At 38.0% G+C, this 19259-nt stretch overlaps 1 protein-coding gene across 2 annotated transcripts in view; it reads right to left on the bottom strand.

The window, feature by feature from the left end:
• The window catches only part of LOC125238745 (probable chitinase 10), a 31621-nt gene extending 18828 nt beyond the window's left edge, over positions 1-12793 (bottom strand). For both annotated transcript variants that reach the window (XM_048146168.1, XM_048146169.1), the window contains exons 1-2: positions 12719-12793; positions 11656-11873 (exon numbers count right to left, since the gene is read on the bottom strand). In XM_048146168.1, the coding sequence (XP_048002125.1) occupies positions 11656-11873; positions 12719-12725 (225 nt within the window). In that variant the 5' untranslated portion in view covers positions 12726-12793. The remainder of the gene's footprint in view (positions 1-11655; positions 11874-12718) is intronic.
• Between the last annotated feature and the right edge of the window lie 6466 nt (positions 12794-19259).

Here is a 19259-nt window from a genome sequence, read left to right as displayed (position 1 = left end):
CCATCATGAGACCCTGGACCTCATCTAGTTCGATGGTGCTCGTCAGCCCAAATCTAATGAGCCCAAACATGATGGGGTTATGATGAGGAGAATAGCAGTTCTGTTGACCACCTCCTGACTCCATCATGAGACCTTGGACCTCATCTAGTTCGATGGTGCTCGTCAGCCCAAATCTAATGAGCCCGAACATGATGGGGTTATGATGAGGAGAATAGCAGTTCTGTTGGCCACCTCCTGACCCCGTCATGAGACCTTGGACCTCATCTAGTTCGATGGTGCTCGTCAGCCCAAATCTAATGAGCCCAAACATGATGGGGTTATGATGAGGAGAATAGCAGTTCTGTTGACCACCTCCTGACTCCATCATGAGACCTTGGACCTCATCTAGATCGATGGTGCTCATCAGCCCAAATCTAATGAGCCCAAACATGGTGGAGTTATGATAAGTAGAATAGCAGTTCTGTTGAACATCTCCTGCCTGACTCCATCATCATGAGAACCAGAACCTCATCCTGGTCCCAAAATATAATAATAATTCAAACTCTCAACAAACTTCACGTATAACTTAAAATCCAAAATCATATGAAAAGCATGTCGAATGCTAAAATTGCATAAGGTGTAAAAAGGATCAAGATTTGTTTAGTCGCAGTTTACGGCACTTCTCGGAACTATCGAGCTGCTTACGAAAGCTAGGTGCGCCGGACGATCAAACGCAGGTCCGTTGTCTTCGAGCGCTCGGCGCAGACTGAGCGGGCTCGCGTTAGCACAGTGTCTTTTATTCGAATTTTAGGTGTTTTAAAAACATATCTATCGACAGAAAGGTATGTCTTATATGTATGATTTTTTTCTTTTAGGTCAATAAGAAGTTCTAGTTTAGGATAATATTATTTAAGAGTTACAAAAAATGCAGGAATCGCAGGAAAAATACATAATGTAAACCTCTTTTTATCGAAAAAATGGGGAGGATACGGAAGGTTATTTATCCACCATTTCAAGTAAATCTTAAAATGTCAAAGTATTAGCTAACTCGTACAGGATATAACAAATAGGATTGTGATCATTTATTACCCCAAATAACATTTTTAACAGCACAATCACGATTCTAAACGAGCTATCCCACTATGAAAATTGAAAACGTCTTCCGAAAAAACTGATTTTTCGGAAGTATAAAAAGACATATTTTAAAGTAGTACCAATTGACTTTCTAGCTTAAGATATGTACTTTTAGGAACATTATCATTTTTTTAATAATCATTTATAGTTTCTTTATAATTTTGAATGAAAAAGGTTCTATTTTGCAAAAAACGCTCGTCTTCGCCGTCCACATTCCAGAGAGTCATGGATAACGTACTTCAAGGGTTACAAAATTCAATATGCGTAGTGTATCTAGATGATATTTTAGTATTTTCAACATCACTACAGGAACACACAATAAATTTAAAGAAAATCTTTCAAAGACTTAGAGAATCCAACTTTAAAATTCAGATGGACAAATCCGAATTTTTAAAACGAGAAACGCCGTACCTTGGACATATCATAACTCCCGATGGCGTAAAACCCAATCCTGACAAGGTAAAAGCTATAGAAAAATACCCTTTACCAAGAACAAGTCGACAAATTAAACAATTTTTAGGCCTATTAGGCTACTACAGAAAATTCATTCCCGATTTTGCTCGAGTCACAAAACCATTCACCGAATGTCTCAAAAAAGGTAAAAAGATAAACATTGACTCAAAATATATAGAATGCTTTGAAAAATGCAAAACCCTATTAACAAATGACCCAATACTGCAATATCCTGATTTCAGCAAGGAATTTCTTCTTACTACTGACGCGTCAAATGTAGCAATATCCGGTATTTTATCTCAAGGACCCATAGGATCCGACAAACCCATTTCGTACGCATCACGTACGTTAAATGACGCTGAACTAAATTACAGTACAATAGAAAAAGAGCTACTCGCAATAGTATGGGCTACTAAATATTTTCGCCCATATTTATTCGGAAGGAAATTTAAAATCGTAACGGACCACAGACCCCTCCAATGGATATTTAACCTTAAAGAACCCAATTCACGACTTACACGATGGAGTCTAAAACTTTCTGAATACGACTTTACTGTAATTTATAAAAAAGGGAAATGTAACACGAACGCGGACGCATTGTCCCGTATCGAAATTCACAACGAAATAAGTTCAGTAATAGCAAACCCCTCAGAAACACCCGACATTCACGAACTAGATGACAGACAAACGGATTCTGACCACACAAGTCTAGAAAATCCCATTTTAGAGATTCCAATTTCAGAAGATCCCTTAAACATATTTCCTAGACAAATTATTTTTAACATATTAAACCGAAAATCACGTATCTCAGATACGACCACAAAACCTTTTGAATCACGTATAAGAACCACCGTTGAAATATTTGAAGAAAACCTAGAACAAGAAGTTATAAACGCAGTAGTGAAACATATCGATCCGAAGCAACGAACGGCAATCCTAGTCAAACCAGCAGATAAAATGTACGAAATAGTCCTCATTATTCAAAACAAATTTAAAAACTCATCAATGAAACTTTTCCTGGTAAAATCCGAATTAGAAAATGTCACCAGTCTTGAGCAACAACAAAAAATTCTCCGAAACTACCACGAAGGCAAAACAAACCATCGTGGGATCAACGAAACATACCTTTCATTATCTCACAAATATTATTGGCCGAAAATGCGCGACAGCATTTCTCAATACATAAACAATTGCGATGTATGCGGTTGCGCAAAATATGACCGCAACCCAATCAATCAGCAATTCCAGGTAGTCCCACCTGCAACAAAGCCTTTTGAAATAATGCATGCCGATACCTTTACTGTTGAGCAAGAGAAATACCTAACACTTATTGATTCATTCACCAAATATGCACAAGCTTATCTTTTACCCGATGCTACGGCACCCAGTATAGTAAAGGCATTACTAAATCATAGTACACATCACAATTTCCCTTATGTAATTGTTACGGATCAAGGAACGGAATTCAATAATCAAATTGTAAGAGAATTTCTCAAATTACATAAAATCAACCATCATAAAATAGCAGCACACGCACCTAATGAAAACGGAGTGATAGAGAGATTCCATAGTACCATCCTAGAACACTTGAGATTATTAAAAATCCAAAATAAAAATGAACACTCTAAAGATTTATTACCCTATGCATTGCTGGCATATAACAGCTCAATTCATAGTTTGACCAAATGTCGACCTTACGATCTCTTAAACGGACACTTTGACCCGAGAGACCCGATACACATCGAAACTGAGGAAACCTTATTGCAGAAGTATATAGATAATCATAGAAACAAAATGAAAATTGTTTACAACCTAGTTCACAACCACTGCCAAAACGAGCGATCCAACATTATGTCACGATTAAACAAAAACAGAGAGCCAGTTGTTGAATATTCCCCAAATCAGGAAGTTTATATAAAAAATCCGTTAGCTATGCGACAGAAACTAGCCCCTCGATTCACAGCGGATAAAATAGAAAGTAACTTACCTGTTCATATTTATACGTCTAAAAAACACAAACTTGTACCGAAATCACTTTTAAAAAAGGTACCTCAATCTCGATTGTTACAGGTTCCTACTGTGGACCTGGATCAACCTGGCCCTAGCTCAGGAGATCCAACTGGAGAGAATTGACGATGGACCTGGACTTTTACCTTTCAAACTAGGACAGACCAAAGTAGTTTCCCACTACCATACCTTCTTACAATACATTAATCTTGACGACATACAGAGAAACCTTGACTTAATCCTAACACAGCTGACTGAAGCCACTAATTCTTTAAACAATAGTACTTTCATTTTTTTCAAATATCAAATCAAATACCTTTATTCTAAAATAGAAAAGATCTCGGCACAGCTCAACACTTTTTCAAGTAAAAGAGTAAAGAGAGGCCTTATCGACCCGTTAGGCTCACTGATCAAAAGTATCAGTGGAAACCTAGACTATACAGACGCAATAAAATACGACAATGCAATAAAAATATTACAGAGTAATGACGAGACCTTGTCGAATAAGTTCAATCAACATATAAGTCTACTTAAAAAATGGATTGTCGAGCAAAACCAAACCTTATCGATATTAGTCATAAATCAACAAAAACTAAGTAAAGCATTGTTAGCACTGAGTAACAGTACTTTAGCGAATAACGACAAGTTGATTCATTACGCACATCTTAATCAGCTTTTTAACATCATAGCGGATAACGCTAACGATTTGTACGCAGAGATGATACGTATAGAAAACATCTTAGCGTATAGTAAAATAAGTAACGTGCACCATTCTATTTTAAGTATCACCTCAATAAGAGACATAATTGGAAGTCTGCACAGAATATATGACAGCAAACAAATTCTTAGTTTAGATATAAGAGACTATTATACTTGCATTAGGATAGGCTCATATTTCTCAGGAAATAAATTAGTAATCGTCTTAAGAGTACCTATTATCTATGAAAGCACGTTTAATCTATATAAGTTATGTCCCTTACCTAATAAATACCACGAAATCCTTATCCCCCCCTATCCGTTAATTGCAACCAATACTCTAGAACATGTGTACATGGAGGCAGAATGCCCGAAGTCAGGCGATTGGTACATCTGCGAGCAAAAACTGAGTCACCAGATACGCACGGATCAAGATTGCATACATAAACTCATACTTACACAGGAGGTAGATGAAACGTGTAAATCCACGCCTATCTCGCTGTCCAAGGAAGCTCTACTGGAGCTAGATGATCAACACTATGCCGTCAGTTTCCCGAAACCGACAAAAGTGCAATTAAAATGTCAACAAGAGCAACACGTCATGTTAACAGGAAGCTACGTCGCTACTATACCCCAGCATTGCTCTATGAAAACACAGCAGTTTACCATAATTAATACCAACAATAAAGTCAGAGGCCAACCACTAAAGATTATGTACGTACCTCAGAAAACATCTAGTGACATTGGAAAAGATCGGACCAGTATACTGAAAATGAACTCTATTAACTTGGGCAACCTCGAGAAAATTGAACAACAATTGGCCATTGAGAAGCCTATGGAAATTGACCGAATTCAAACAGCAACTTTTTATCATACATCGATACCGTTCTACACACTTACATTATTCGGTGCAAGCGCACTTACATTCATATTGTACCGCAGATATAAGGTCGCCGCCGCCGCCACAAAAACTACCACAACACAAGAAACTCAAACTGAAGAGCGAAACGTCGCAACATTTTCTGTAGACTCAGAAAATAGTTGCTCAGCTTAGGGGAAGGTGTCAGGTATGACGCCACGCCATACGTCAAGCACCGCGCGTGCTACGTCATCGTCGGCTACGTCACACCGCGTCACCGCCATCGACATACGTAGTGCAGTGCACCGTTGCATTTTAGTGATTGTGAAATCGATTGTAATCAATAAAAGTGAATCGCCACATCGACCGCGGCCAATCTTTCATCCTAAACCGCTTAGGACACTTAGTTAAGACTAATAATATTGTAATTTGCACGAAATATACTCTAATTCTGTCGTACAGACTTCTTATCATTTTCCTCCGCTGCTGCCACTCCCTACATATACATAATTCGCGCATCATTTTCATGTACATGCAAATGACCAGCGAGTCGTGTCACCAGTGTCACCACGCACGCACACAACAACTTTTTTTTTTTTTTAACAACTGTTATGTGCGTGCACATTATAGTGGGGACGTTTATCGACAAAAAGAGGCCAAACCTTTATTTTCTTGACCAAAGCATGAAACTTGGCACAGTTGTTCCTTATATCAAAATAAGCCGATTAAGATCGGGAGCCTTCGGGAGCCTCCGGGGAGGGGGGGGGTCAAAGTACCGCTTCACCCGGCTTGCTTTGAAAAATTCTAACATACCCCGTTTAGTTCATAGGTCATGTTTGGTATCGTTTTCGAGTAAATCAATAACGTAGAATTCATTTTTGGTACTAAAATTATAATTTAATGGTAAATAAAATAAAAAAAAATTAAAAGTTTGAAATTTTCATCTATGATTTACAAATTCAAGTCATCATAAATGTCAAACTGTTTGCTTTTTCAACAAATAAAAAATATGATATGAAAGCCTATTTAATATAGATTATGAATAATATAACTTTTACCCACCTTTACTAACGTTAAGTTTTAGAAAAAAAAACCTTTAAGCCGCGCGGCGTCGGGACGCCGCGAGCGTAATTTTAAAATGCCTTTATTTTAAAAAACTCTATTAGAACCCGTTTAGCTATTAGGTCATGTTTAGTATCGTTTTCGAGTAAATAAATAACGTAGATTTTAGTTTTGGTACGAAAATGACCATTTAATGTTAAATGAAATTAAAAAAAATGTTTTTTCTGTGAGTTGCAAATTCAAGTCACCATATTTAAATGTCAAACGGTTTGCTTTTTCTATAAATATAAAAATACTAGCTTTTACCCGCGGCTTCGCCCGCGTAATAAAAGTATTCATTAAGATTTTCATTTGGATCCGTAGGGACCGTAGGTTTCTCTGTAGGTATATTTATCTGCGATTATTTCGATTGCACATAATACTTTTGCTTGCAATGATTGTAGAAATATTACACATCGACCACAGCGTAGGTAATTCTATATACGCTGGGGAAACCTTTATAAACATCCCACATAGCCCGTATTTCGACACTATGATCGGTGGGTAAAAAGTACTTTTTTCTATTATCCCTTACAATTTTTTACATTTTGCTTATACTTATCGCAAACGTAATCTTCAAGCAAGCAAACAACGATCGTCTTAGAGCACATTGATTGTAAGAGACCGCCGACCGATTATCCGTCTCCCTCTAACGATACCCATATTATCCGTATCCGTATCCGTATCCGTATCGCTATCGCTATCGCTATCGCTATCGCTATCGCTATCGCTATCGCTATCGCTATCGCTATCGCTATCGCTAACGCTATCGCTATCGCTATCGCTATCGCTATCGCTATCGCTATCGCTATCGCTATCGCTATCGCTATCGCTATCGCTATCGCTATCGCTATCGCTATCGCTATCCCTATCGCTATCCCTATCGCTATCCCTATCGCTTTCCCTATCGCTATCCCTATCGCTATCCCTATCCCTATCCCTATCCCTTATCAAGATGTTTAATGATATAACACTTTAAGTTCTCGCGCTTTGTACACATATTTAAAGTCACATACAGGTCGAACGCGATTAATTAACATTATTTTTACCTTTTTTCCCAACGTTTCGGCCAGGTTGCACTGGCCGTGGTCGCGGAAGACTGGCGTCCCAGCAAAATGTCACCGGAGATGTAAGCAACACCAAACTACCCGATATTAATTTATATAAATGTTCGGGGTAGACAAATAAATATAATCTACCCGCTTTTAGTTAATGTTTATTTCCCACCATGTTTATTTTAAAGGTAAAAATAATGTTAATTAATCGCGTTCGACCTGTATGTGACTTTAAATATATGTTTAATGATTTCTTATCAAGTGCTAAAATATAAAGTTTCATGGTTTTATCATTTAAAATTAAGAAATCCCATACAAACTTTCAACCTCTTTTTCAACCCCTTCATCCCTTTTTTTCGAAATAAAAAGTAGCCTATGTTCTGTCTCAGGGTCTAAAGATTGTCTGTTCCAAATTTCATCAAAATCGGTTGCGTGGTTTAAGCGGGAAAGCGTAACAGACAGACAGACAGACAGACAGACAGACAGACAGACAGACAGACAGACAGACAGACAGACAGAGTTACTTTCGCATTTATAATATTAGTATGGATGATATTAAAGCCTATTCACAAAGGATAGTACGCGTTCACCTACGCGAGCTTAGGCTGTGTGCGGGGAACGCGCCTCTTTCATCGCCAGTGTCAGAGGTGTGTTAATGCATAAATAGAAAAAGATTCATTATTATTGACTCCGGTGTCGACAACGGCAACACTCTGGTCGGACCACACGCTCTAAAGACCGACTGTACCTGTTATTTATTCATTGTAGAATCCTGTAAGAAATTTATATAATAGTATTTTATACAATCGTGATATAATACAAAACTTTTCAGTCGAGTACCATGTGTAGTACGGTACGAGAGTGAAAAGCTTAATTATATCACTATTGTATACAATACTTTTTCTACGAGTCATCATCTTCATCATCAATGGACGGAAATATCACCATTCATGCAAGTTAAAATTAATGTCAATAGAGTCGTTCACCGTTGTATCAACATCGAATTACCTACCTAGCAACCAATTGTTTGTAATAACCGTCTCTGATTGGCCAATAACGCGACAGATAAAAAAAATGTGTTTCAGATGCAGGAAAATTTGCCAGATATCGCAAATTAGTTTAGAAATTGTATGAAGTTCTATTTTTGAAATTATTATAGTTAACTAAAGTCAATTATAATGAGCTTATTATAATTGAGTCGGAACTGCCATAGAGTATCCAACACTGAAAAGTTAGCACTTATAGTTTAGTCTGTGGTGTCCTAATTGACAGATTACTCATACTCATACTATACATTCCCTTCACAGAGACATAGCTGGGTACATATGGAACTGCATAAAGAAGGCTTTACCCTCTTTATGCAGTTGCATCGGTGTTTGCAACCTGATTTACATTTACATCTTGTAACTTCTAAGCATATACTGGCCACTTCAGTGTTGCCTGACTGGAATGGAAGGAAGAAGAGGGACTTGGCAAATTTTGGTGTGGCACCAACGCCTGACTCCAAACAAGAACGCCCTGAGTCCCATTTCTCAAAACTGAAAGTTACAAGTTTTTTTTTTTTAATAAATGGCCTCAGTCCCACTTGATGGGACTATTTTGCCAGTGTCAAGGTAAGTGCGACGTTGTTCGGTAGTAGGCACTTGTAAATTGATAGCTAGATTTTACAAGGGCACGTGGACTATCGGCCGTCGATGACAAAAAAGGGGCTAAACGCGTTTCGAGATTAATTCTTCATCAGCTTCTCACTATAACATTAGTTTACTGCATAATAAGCTATCGATATTACACTTTAAACAACATTAATGAGCAAAAGAAGGAGAAATTATTCGCGACGCGATGCCACTAAGATGGCACCCGAACCGGAAGTCCAAGTTACAAGTTACAAGCGGAAGTCTCTTTGCAACTTGTCATATTAGACATTGACAACCAATTGAAAATTGTAACTTGTAGCTTCGAGAAATGGGCCCCTGGTACACTGTGCGCAGTATATGCTGATGCAAGGCAGCCTCTGAAGGAGGTATGTTCTCCAATTGTCGATCTTTTCTGGTACCTAAAGAGGTAGGTACTTCGACCACTCATTCACCGTTACGCAACGACTTGGTCTGAAACAATATGTGCATTATCATTTTAGAGTCTACAACTATCAAATTACAACTTTTTGGTGGATCACGTAACCTTCAGTATTACCCACTTACGTTACGTATCATACAAAATTATTACAAACTTTAGTAGAATCTGATTTGCCTCTGATATTGCTCCATCTTGTAATAGTTTGACACCTTGGGTGGCCTGGCTAAGCTTCAAAGCCAAAAGAAAACGTTTCCAGATTAGACATAGTATGGGATAGGTATGATAAACGCAGCTTGAAACGATCAACAAGGGAGAAACATGGCCACCCAAGGCTTCAAACTATTACGAGATGGAGCAATATCATAGATAGGCTAATCAAATTCTACTAAAGTTTGTAATTATTTTGTATGATAGGTAAGTGTGTAATAGTGAAGGTGATCCACCAAAATGTTGTAATTTCATAGTTGCAAAATCTGTTTAAATAAAATGACAATGCGTATTGTTTCAGATCAAGGGTCCTTACGCAGCAGTGAATGAGTGCCGGAAGAACTTCTTTACTAGAAAAGATCGACACTTGGAGAACATACCTCCTTCCGAGGCTGCCTTCCTTACTTCATCATATACTGCCATTTGTCTAAGACTGGGGCTAAAGACATGCCAACCACATCCTTGCTGCCGACGCATTAGGACACCTCGGACTCCACTGCCAGTCTAGTGCTGGCCGAATTTTGTGACACGCTGCACTTAACGATTTAATCCGCAAGGCTCTCGGCACAGCGAACATACCGACAACCCTCGAACCTGTCAGCTTGTCAGCAGCAGACGGAAAGCGGCCTGATGGTTGCTCGCTTTTGCCTTGGTTTCTGGGACGACCCTTGGCGTGGGGCGTGACCTGTGTGGATACCTTGGCTCCGTCCAACGTCTAACGTTCGGCCCAGAAACCAGGGACTGCTGCTGCAAAACGCCCAGTTTCAACGCCCAAATATGCATTTTTAAAAAACAACTACATATTTGCGGCAATTGCATTTGAATCATTTGGACCATGGTCATCAGACACCAAGCAGTTCGTGAAGGAAGTTTCCACCAAACTTGTCTGGGTGTTTGGTGACATACGCATAGGCTTTTACATCATATTTTTTATTTAAAGAAAAAGCAAACAGTTGACATTTTTGTTGACTTGAATTTGCAAATCATAGATGATTTTTTTTTTTATTTATTTACCATTAAATTATAATTGTAGTACCAAAAATTAATTCTTTGTTATTAATTTACTCGAAAACTATATCAAACATGACCTAATAGCTAAACCGGGTCTAATAGAGTTTTTAAAATAGAGGTATTTTAAAATTACGCTCACGGCGTCCCGACGCCGCGCGTCTTAAAGTAATTTTTTGTGGAACTTAACGTTTGTGAAGTTGGATTAAAGTTATATTTTTTATAATCTATATTAAATAGGCTTTCATATAATATTTTTTATTTATAGAAAAAGCAAACAGTTTGTCATTTATGATGACTTGAATTTGTAAATCATGGATGAAAATTTCAAATTTTTTAATTTTTTTAAATTTTACTTACCATTAAATTATAATTTTAGTACCAAAAATGAATTCTACGTTATTGATTTACTCGAAAACGATATCAAACATGACCTAATAGCTAAACGGGGTCTAATAGTTTCTAAAATAAAGGCATTTTAAAATTACGCTCGCGGCGTCCCGACGCCGCGCGTCTTAAAGTAATTTTTTTGTGGAACTTAACGTTAGTAAAGGTGGATAAAAGTTATATTTTTTATAATCTATATTAAATAGGCTATCATGTCATATTTTTTATTTATAGAAAAAGCAAACAGTTTGTCATTTATGATGACCTGAATTTGTAAATCATGGATGAAAATTTCAAATTTTTTATTTTTATTTTATTTACCATTAAATTATAATTTTAGTACTAAAAACGAATTCTACGTTATTGATTTACTCGAAAACGATACCAAACATGACCTATTAACTAAACGGGGTAAGTTAGAATTATTCAAACCAAGCCGGGTGAAGCGGTACTTTGACCCCCCCTCCCAGGCGCCAGGAGGGAGGCTCCCGAAGGCTCCCGATCTTAATCGGCTTATTTTGATATAAGGAACAACTGTGCCAAGTTTCATGCTTTGGTCAAAAAATTTAAGGTTTTGCAATAAACTCCCCAGCTATTATGTTCAATGAGCTAACCACTGCGAGACGTCCACTGGCGGCTTGTTCGCTATAACTGCTGTAAGCTCTGAAGTTCGTACAATTCCCAAACGGATCTCACCTGAAGTTCGTACGAGAACTCAGTCCCTGGAGCGCAGTCTCTAGGGGTGACCCACTTCTCTCCATACTCGCAGTAGTAGAACTTCGTGCAGTCCCACTCGTGGGGCAGTAGATGGTGAATGCCCGGTTTGCAACGGTCGCTTGATACCGTCGCTCGCTCCGGCTCTAAAACATGTCTGGCGTTGGCCACGGCCACCGTGGCTAGGATAAGGATTTTTCCTAAAAAAAAAACAAACAACTATTATTTGTGACTGTCTACAGAAATGTCTTTCTTGTCTGAAATTCCCACAAGTACATCACACTCTTTAGCCATAGAACGCAATTAGCAATTGTTTTAGGTTCTCAATTCGTAGAGATCGTATTAGTGATTTTTGACATACATACACATACATAAATGTAAAATCACGCCTGTATCCTAGGGGTAGGCAGAGCACATGAACTACTCAAGTTTCAGTGCCACTCTTGGCAAAAAGGGGTTGAAAGAAATCGTAATTGTGACATTGCAGTGACAGTTGCCAGCCTACGCCACAATTTAAGCCATATCCCACAGTCGACTTCTACGACACCAACGGGAAGAAAGGGTGTGGTGAATTTCTTAACCCGTCACCACACGGGCACAGTGTTTTTTTGGTCTTCAAATATAAATATTAAATAAAATACTAGTCAGCAGTCTAAGATAAGTATTTAGTTAAATTCTTAATCGAAACGAGAAGTTTCTAAACACAACTCGCCTCATTCGGTGACACGCCTAATTCTGTGAAACAACCAAAAATTGTCTTTCGGAATAGTGCTTCAAAGCTTGTATCACCGAATTAGGCGTGTCACCGAATGAGGCGAGTTTACCCTAGGCATTTTTTTCGTTAAGTTTCCAGAAAATCTAAGATAATGTTTTTGAAATCCAGCAACAGCGGGCCGATTTTTGAGTCTCACGCGTTCGAATTCAGAAAATTGTCACTGAAAATAATAAGCAAGTCACCGTTTTCAACCGGTATTTTAGTGACAAAGTCCCGTATGCGAGATTCAAAAATCGCCAACCTGCTTATGAGTAGTTTTTTTTAACTTACCTATCATTTTGGCGTCAAATGGGACGTGACGTCAAATATTGTTCTTAAAAGCTTCAGCTCTTATAACACTTTGAGTAAGAACTAAACTGATGTTTTAATTGCAAATTTCCGCATTATATAGGTATTAATTATTTTTGATACAATATCGATAAGATAAATTAATGATTGTAGGTAGATTAGGTATTTAGAGAGATAGTACATTCTATTAATATGTTTATCTTACTTTTAGTAGCAAGTGTAACTGGTATACTGTAACCGTTCTTGTGAATAAATAAAATAAATAAATAAATAAAATAAATAGTTTTCTATCGCGTTTTCTCGGAAACATTCGTGTTTGTCGAGCAAGAGGGCGATTTTTGAATCTCGCATACGGGATTTTGTCACTAAAATACCGGTTGAAAACGGTGACTTGCGTATTATTTTCAGTGACAATTTTCTGAATTCGAACGCGTGAGACTCAAAAATCGGCCCGCATCTAAAATCTATATCATTAAAGGTTGTCTGGTAGAGATCGCTCTTTAGCGATAAGACCGCATGTTGTCTGCCTCTATTTATAATCATGTGTTTTGTCTCCACTGTATCTTTTGCTGAGGTGTGCCAATAAAGAGTATTCTATCTATCTATCTATCTATCTATCTATATCAGTATCTAGGGGGCCTGGGTCAAACAAAACAACTACTTTATATCTTCATCATCCTCCTTGCGTTATCCCGGCATTTTGCTAAGGCTCATGGGAGCCTGGGGTCCGCTTTGACAACTAATCCCAAGATTTGGCGTAGGCACTAGTTTTTACGAAAGCGACTGCCATCTGACCTTCCAAACTAGACCTTATTGGAATTAGTCCGGTTTCCTCACGATGTTTTTCCTTCACCGAAAAGCGACTGGCAAATATCAAATGACATTTCGCACATAAATTCCGAAAAACTCATTGGTGCGAGCCGGGGTTCGAACCCGCGACCTCCGGATTGAAAGTCGCACGCTCTTACCCTTGGGCTTTATATCTTAACCTGAAAGAAAAAAACAATTTTTTCCCCTCACTAGCTCGGAAACACGTGTTTTGTCCTTTAATACCAGCGGGTAAAAATGCATTTTATCCACTAGTGGGTAAAGTAATTTGACCTTGAATAAAGTCAAATTAACTGCTTTAAAATTTATAAAAGTAGGTGAATCTAGTAATAAAGATGATTTACCACCTGTGGAACTACTGGAAGCAGTGATAAACGCATTTTTTGCGTTGTAGTTTCCTCGCTATAGTGAGGGGAAAAGTTTTGTGTTACACTCGGGTGCAAATGTATTTTACTTCTCGTGTGGTAAAAAACTCGCAAGTTCAGGATTCTAATCACGAACCACTCGCTTCGCTCGTGGTTCAACTATAGAATCCTTTCACTTGCTCGTTTTTCAACTCCACACTCGGCGTTAAAATACAACTTTGCCCCCTTGTATAACAAATAACTATTAATTCCCGACGCAAAAGCGACAGGGTGTTATAGTAATAATAACGATAAGTTTGACGTGGTTTGACGTGTCTGTCTGCCTGTCTGTTTGTGTGTATGTCTGTCTGTGGCATCGTAGCTCCTGAACGGGTGAACCGATTTAGATTTAGCTTTTTTTGTTTGATAGCTGAATTAGTCGGGAGTGTTCTTAGCCATGTTACATGAAAATCGGTCCACTATGTCGAGGGTTAAAAGAATAGAATAGAATAGAATTTTTATTGCTCTCATGTTGGTGTACAGATCTTACACTAGGTACAATAAATAGTTACATAGCAACATGATACCCTACAGGGTATTGCAATATGGTACACATAATATATTAAAAAAGAAACAAGCATCTTATAACTAAAGTACTTAATCCTAAATATAAACTTGTTATCTTGTCACCGAATGAAGATTCAGGGTTCTTATTCTACGTCACAATCTTCTTTTGCGCAAATACGAAGAGCGATAGAAACAGCTGGCTACGATAATGGTATTAGCGTAAGTGATAGTGACGTTGGCCAGGTGCGTCCGGAAGTCCATGATAAAAAAATACCCAGCTTGTGCGTAAAAAAACCGGCAAGTGTGAGAAGTTTACGCTATTTGACACGTGATTGACGCGTGATTGTCGCTAGATGTCACTACAAATAACCCGCATTTACTGATGTATGCTGGAGTTACAACTCTTCCCTTAAATACTTATTCCTCTATGGTATGGACAGAGGTACCTCTATACTCCATTCTAACCAACATTAATATTCCCAAAAAACTGGTGGCCATAATCACCGCAGCAACCAGGGAACGTAGAATGCGAGTCAGAGTAGGGAATGAACTCTCGGAAGAGTTCACGGTTATGGCCGGTCTAAAGCAAGGGAATGCTCTATCACCTGTGCTCTTCAATCTAGCCCTAGAACATGTTGTTCGGAAGGTTCTGGCCTTGAACATTGGGGTGGAGCTGAACGGCAAGCACAAGGTGGTAGGGTACCCAGATGACCTAGCTTTATTAGGGGAAAGCCGTGAACAAGTGGCGGAGGCGTCCTGGAACGAGAGACGTCTAGATTAGGTCTCAGGATCAACCAGGAATAAACCGAATTACTCCACATGAAACGCTAAAAAACACACGCATTCAGCGAGGGATCGGGACAAGTGGCGATATCTCATTTCGGAGTCCAAGATTCACTTTGGATCACTGAGCCAAAATAGTTAGATTACATAAGAGTTTTGAATGATTCACGGTTATTTTCATTAGACTTATATTGATCGGGATATAGACCGTGATTACCTTTTTGATTTTTGTCGAGCTCCCGATATTTCGACGCAGTTGCATGCATCATAATCACGGAAAACTGAAGAAGGCGGGTGGATGTCAAAGTTGCGTAGACAGCGCGCGATCTACCCTCATTCGCGCGCAAAAATCAAAAAGGTAATCACGGTCTATATCCCAGTCAATATATGTTTAGATTATATACCTACTCATGATCATATGTAATTATTGGCCGAGGCGGAGTCGAAATAAGAGGGATAAGATAACTGACCTATACCACAGTATAATAAAGAGTACTATCGTACAGTATGGCCACTCCTCTCCCCGCTGAAAGTGCCACCCACCCCCTCTCGGTTACCTCACAGTTACCGCCTGTCAAAAACGCGAACAGTCGACCTGTCATATCTCACTCATACAAGCATAGTACGCGTTCACCTACACGAGCTTACACTGTGTGCTAGGAACGCGCATCTTTCATAAATTTGATCGCCAGTGTCCGAGGTGTTACGTGCCTATACCGAGTATGGCACGACATGATCTTGGTCGATTTTTTTTATCTGTGAATGTCTTTGTCTGTGAACATTTCGTGTTTACTTAAAAGGGACTAAATACTTATCAATGAGCGTTTCCGATGAATTTGATGTCATTCGATAAAAAAATACCATTTCAATTCAACAAGACAGCATTAAGTAAAATACGCGGAACGCGGAAGTTCTTGGTATTGTTCTTCTCATCTTTGACGACATTCAGGAAATAATAGGACAATCAATCATAACTACTGACTAGTATCTAAACGGAAGCCATGTATTATGATTAGATTATTATTAAAATCATAATTAGACATACCTATTATTTTAATCTTGTTGATCGAATGACAGAGATACCTTTTATAATTTTAGTCAGTGCAATGAACAATATAGAACTCTAGCAAAAAGTAATCATACAATCACGCTGTATTCCATAAAGGGGTAGACAGAGCACATGAAACTACTCAAGTTTCAGTGCCACTCTTGGCAAATAAGGGGTTGAATATGGGTTGAATGAAAACGAAATTGTGACATTGCATTGACAGGTTGCCAGCCTCTCGCCTACGCTACAATTTAAGCCATATCCCTCAGTCGACTTTTACGACACCCACGGGAAGAAAGGGGGTGGTAATAGTTATTTGTTATACAAGGGGGCAAAGTTGTATTTTAACGCCGAGTGTGGAATTGAAAAACGAGCAAGTGAAAGGATTCTATAGTTGAACCACGAGCGAAGCGAGAAGTAAAATACATTTCCACCCGAGTGTAACACAAAACTTTTCCCCTCACTATAGCGAGGAAACTACAACGCAAAAAATGCGTTTATCACTGCTTCCAGTAGTTCCACAGGTGGTAAATCATCTTTATTACTAGATTCACCTAATTTTATCAATTTTAAAGTAGTTCATTTGACTTTATTCAAGGTCAAATTACTTTACCCACTAGTGGATAAAATGCGTTTTTACCCGCTGGTATTAAAGGACAAAACACGTGTTTCCGACCTAGTGAGGGGAGAAATTCTTAACCCATCACCACAAAAAGTAAAAGTTGTCAAAATCCGAAGTTAGTTGAAATAATTATTAATTAGCTCCATCGGGCTCCATCAAATCAAATATGTCATACATTAAACTCACGCTGGTGTTCCTGAAGGGGTATGAAGAGCACATGAGCTCAACTTAGTGCCACTTTAGCAATATATTAATTTTATTTATATTTAATTTTTTTTTATGGACCTTCAATAGGGACTGAGCTAGGGTTGCAATATCACAGTTTCGTTTTCTTTCAACCCCTTATTTGCCAAGAGTGGCACTGAAGCTTTAGTAGTTTCATGTGTTCTGCCTACCCCTTTATGGGATACAGGCGTGATTGTATGTATGTATGTATGTATGTATTTATTTTTAATATCACGGTATTTGTTCCACTTTCTTTAATTTAAACACTGTAATGTGATATTAAATAAAACATTTCCGGGCCATTTTTAACCCCCGACGCAAAAACGGAGGGGTGTTATAAGTTTGATGTGTCTGTCTGTCTGTCTGTCCGTCTGTCTGTCTGTTTGTCTGTCTGTCAGTGTGTGTGTCTGTCTGTGGCATCGTAGCTCCCGAACGGATGAACCGATTTAGATTTAGTTTTTGTTGTCTGAAAGTTAGTTGGGAGTGTTCTTAGCCATGTTTCATGAAAATCGGTCTACTATGTCGCAGTTCGCAGTCGGGGGTTTTTTCAAAATTTAAATTTTGTGGTTAGGTTAGTTTTCAAAATTCCCACTTTTTTTTGTAACATGGGTATTTTTTACGCGATTAATACTCAGAATCGCGAGGTCTTTCAATCCTGGGGGCCGATTTTTGAATCTCACGGCGTTTGATTTCAGAAAATTGTCACCGAAATTGCCTACTATTTTCAGTGTCAATTTTCTGAATTCGAACGCCGTGAGCTTCAAAAATTGGCCCCTGATAGGAGAAAAACATGTCCCAAGATTTCGATACATTTTTTCGAACCTTCCATTCCGTTACCGCCATACAAAATGTATTAAAAAAATGGTAACGGAATGGGAAAAAACCTTGGGACACTTTTTTCACCTATTACAATTGAAAGATCTCGCGATTCTGAATAGAAACTACGTAAAAATCTCAAAATTAAAAAAAAGTGGGGTGGACAACTTTGAAAAAAATAGCCCCCTTCTATGTCTATGTCTAATTTTGAAATGGCTAGGCTAGTTATGTATGAATTTGGAACTCACTTTTATTTATACATAAACCGTGTTTTTTTTTTGTTTTCCGTTAAATTCGACACGCAGTTAGGTTCATCATCAAGAACCACCATGTATATCGCTTTTTGTTAAATTCGAAAAAAAATTTTTTTTCGTTTCCATACATAATAAATGGATTAATTAGTGTGAGAGAACCTTAATCACAACATTAAAGTCATTGACAAGTGTTTGACGGCACATGTCAAAACAAATAACATTAGGAAGTGGTAAGGGATGCCACACACGTGTTAAGTAATTAAATTTTTTTTTTAACAATTCGATAACCGTAACAGTTAAGAGACTAGTTTCTTAGAGAAATTAATTGTATTTGAACTTAACCCTTAAAGTTAATGGAATTCAATAAAAACAGGGTGTATAAGATTAAAATCTTACTATATTTTGTGTGTATATGTATGTTATATCGCTGATAAAGCGAATTAGCGCTAATCAATACATTTTAGCAAAGCAAGGTTTGGAAAATTCCAGACTGTACAGATCTTATTTCTAAAACTACTAATCAGCTGCTACTTATTTCATAATATGGCTGCCAAAATTTAAAACAAATTATTTTGATAAGAGCCAAATTATGTAAGAATGTGAGATATTTATTTAATTATTTGGGCGTTTCGTTTTGTTTAAATAACTCTTGAAACAATAGGGTATATGCATGATTTTTTATACAATTCGACTAGTTATTACATAACTAAAAATAATCATAACACATCCAAAATATAAACTGAGTGAACATGCATCTTCAGGACGAGCTCACTCATCGTAAGCCACGTCTTTGCCTTTGGATAGTCTGTGTCCAAGAGTAAGCCCATTTATAATAATAATAAGAGAGAGAGAGAGGGTGAAGTCATCTCTCACCTTCTGTACATGGACGATCTCAAACTATTTGCACCGAACACCCAAGACCTGATGGTGCTATTGAAAACCACAGAAGTTTTCAGTACCGCCATCAGAATGGAGTTTGGTGTCGATAAGTGTGCGGTCATGCATGTACAGCGGGGGGAGGTTGTAAATTCAGAAA

Source organism: Leguminivora glycinivorella, chromosome 24, assembly GCF_023078275.1.
Source record: "Leguminivora glycinivorella isolate SPB_JAAS2020 chromosome 24, LegGlyc_1.1, whole genome shotgun sequence".
Classification (NCBI taxonomy): Eukaryota; Metazoa; Arthropoda; class Insecta; order Lepidoptera; family Tortricidae; genus Leguminivora; species Leguminivora glycinivorella.
This window is presented reverse-complemented; position numbering and strand designations above follow the sequence as displayed.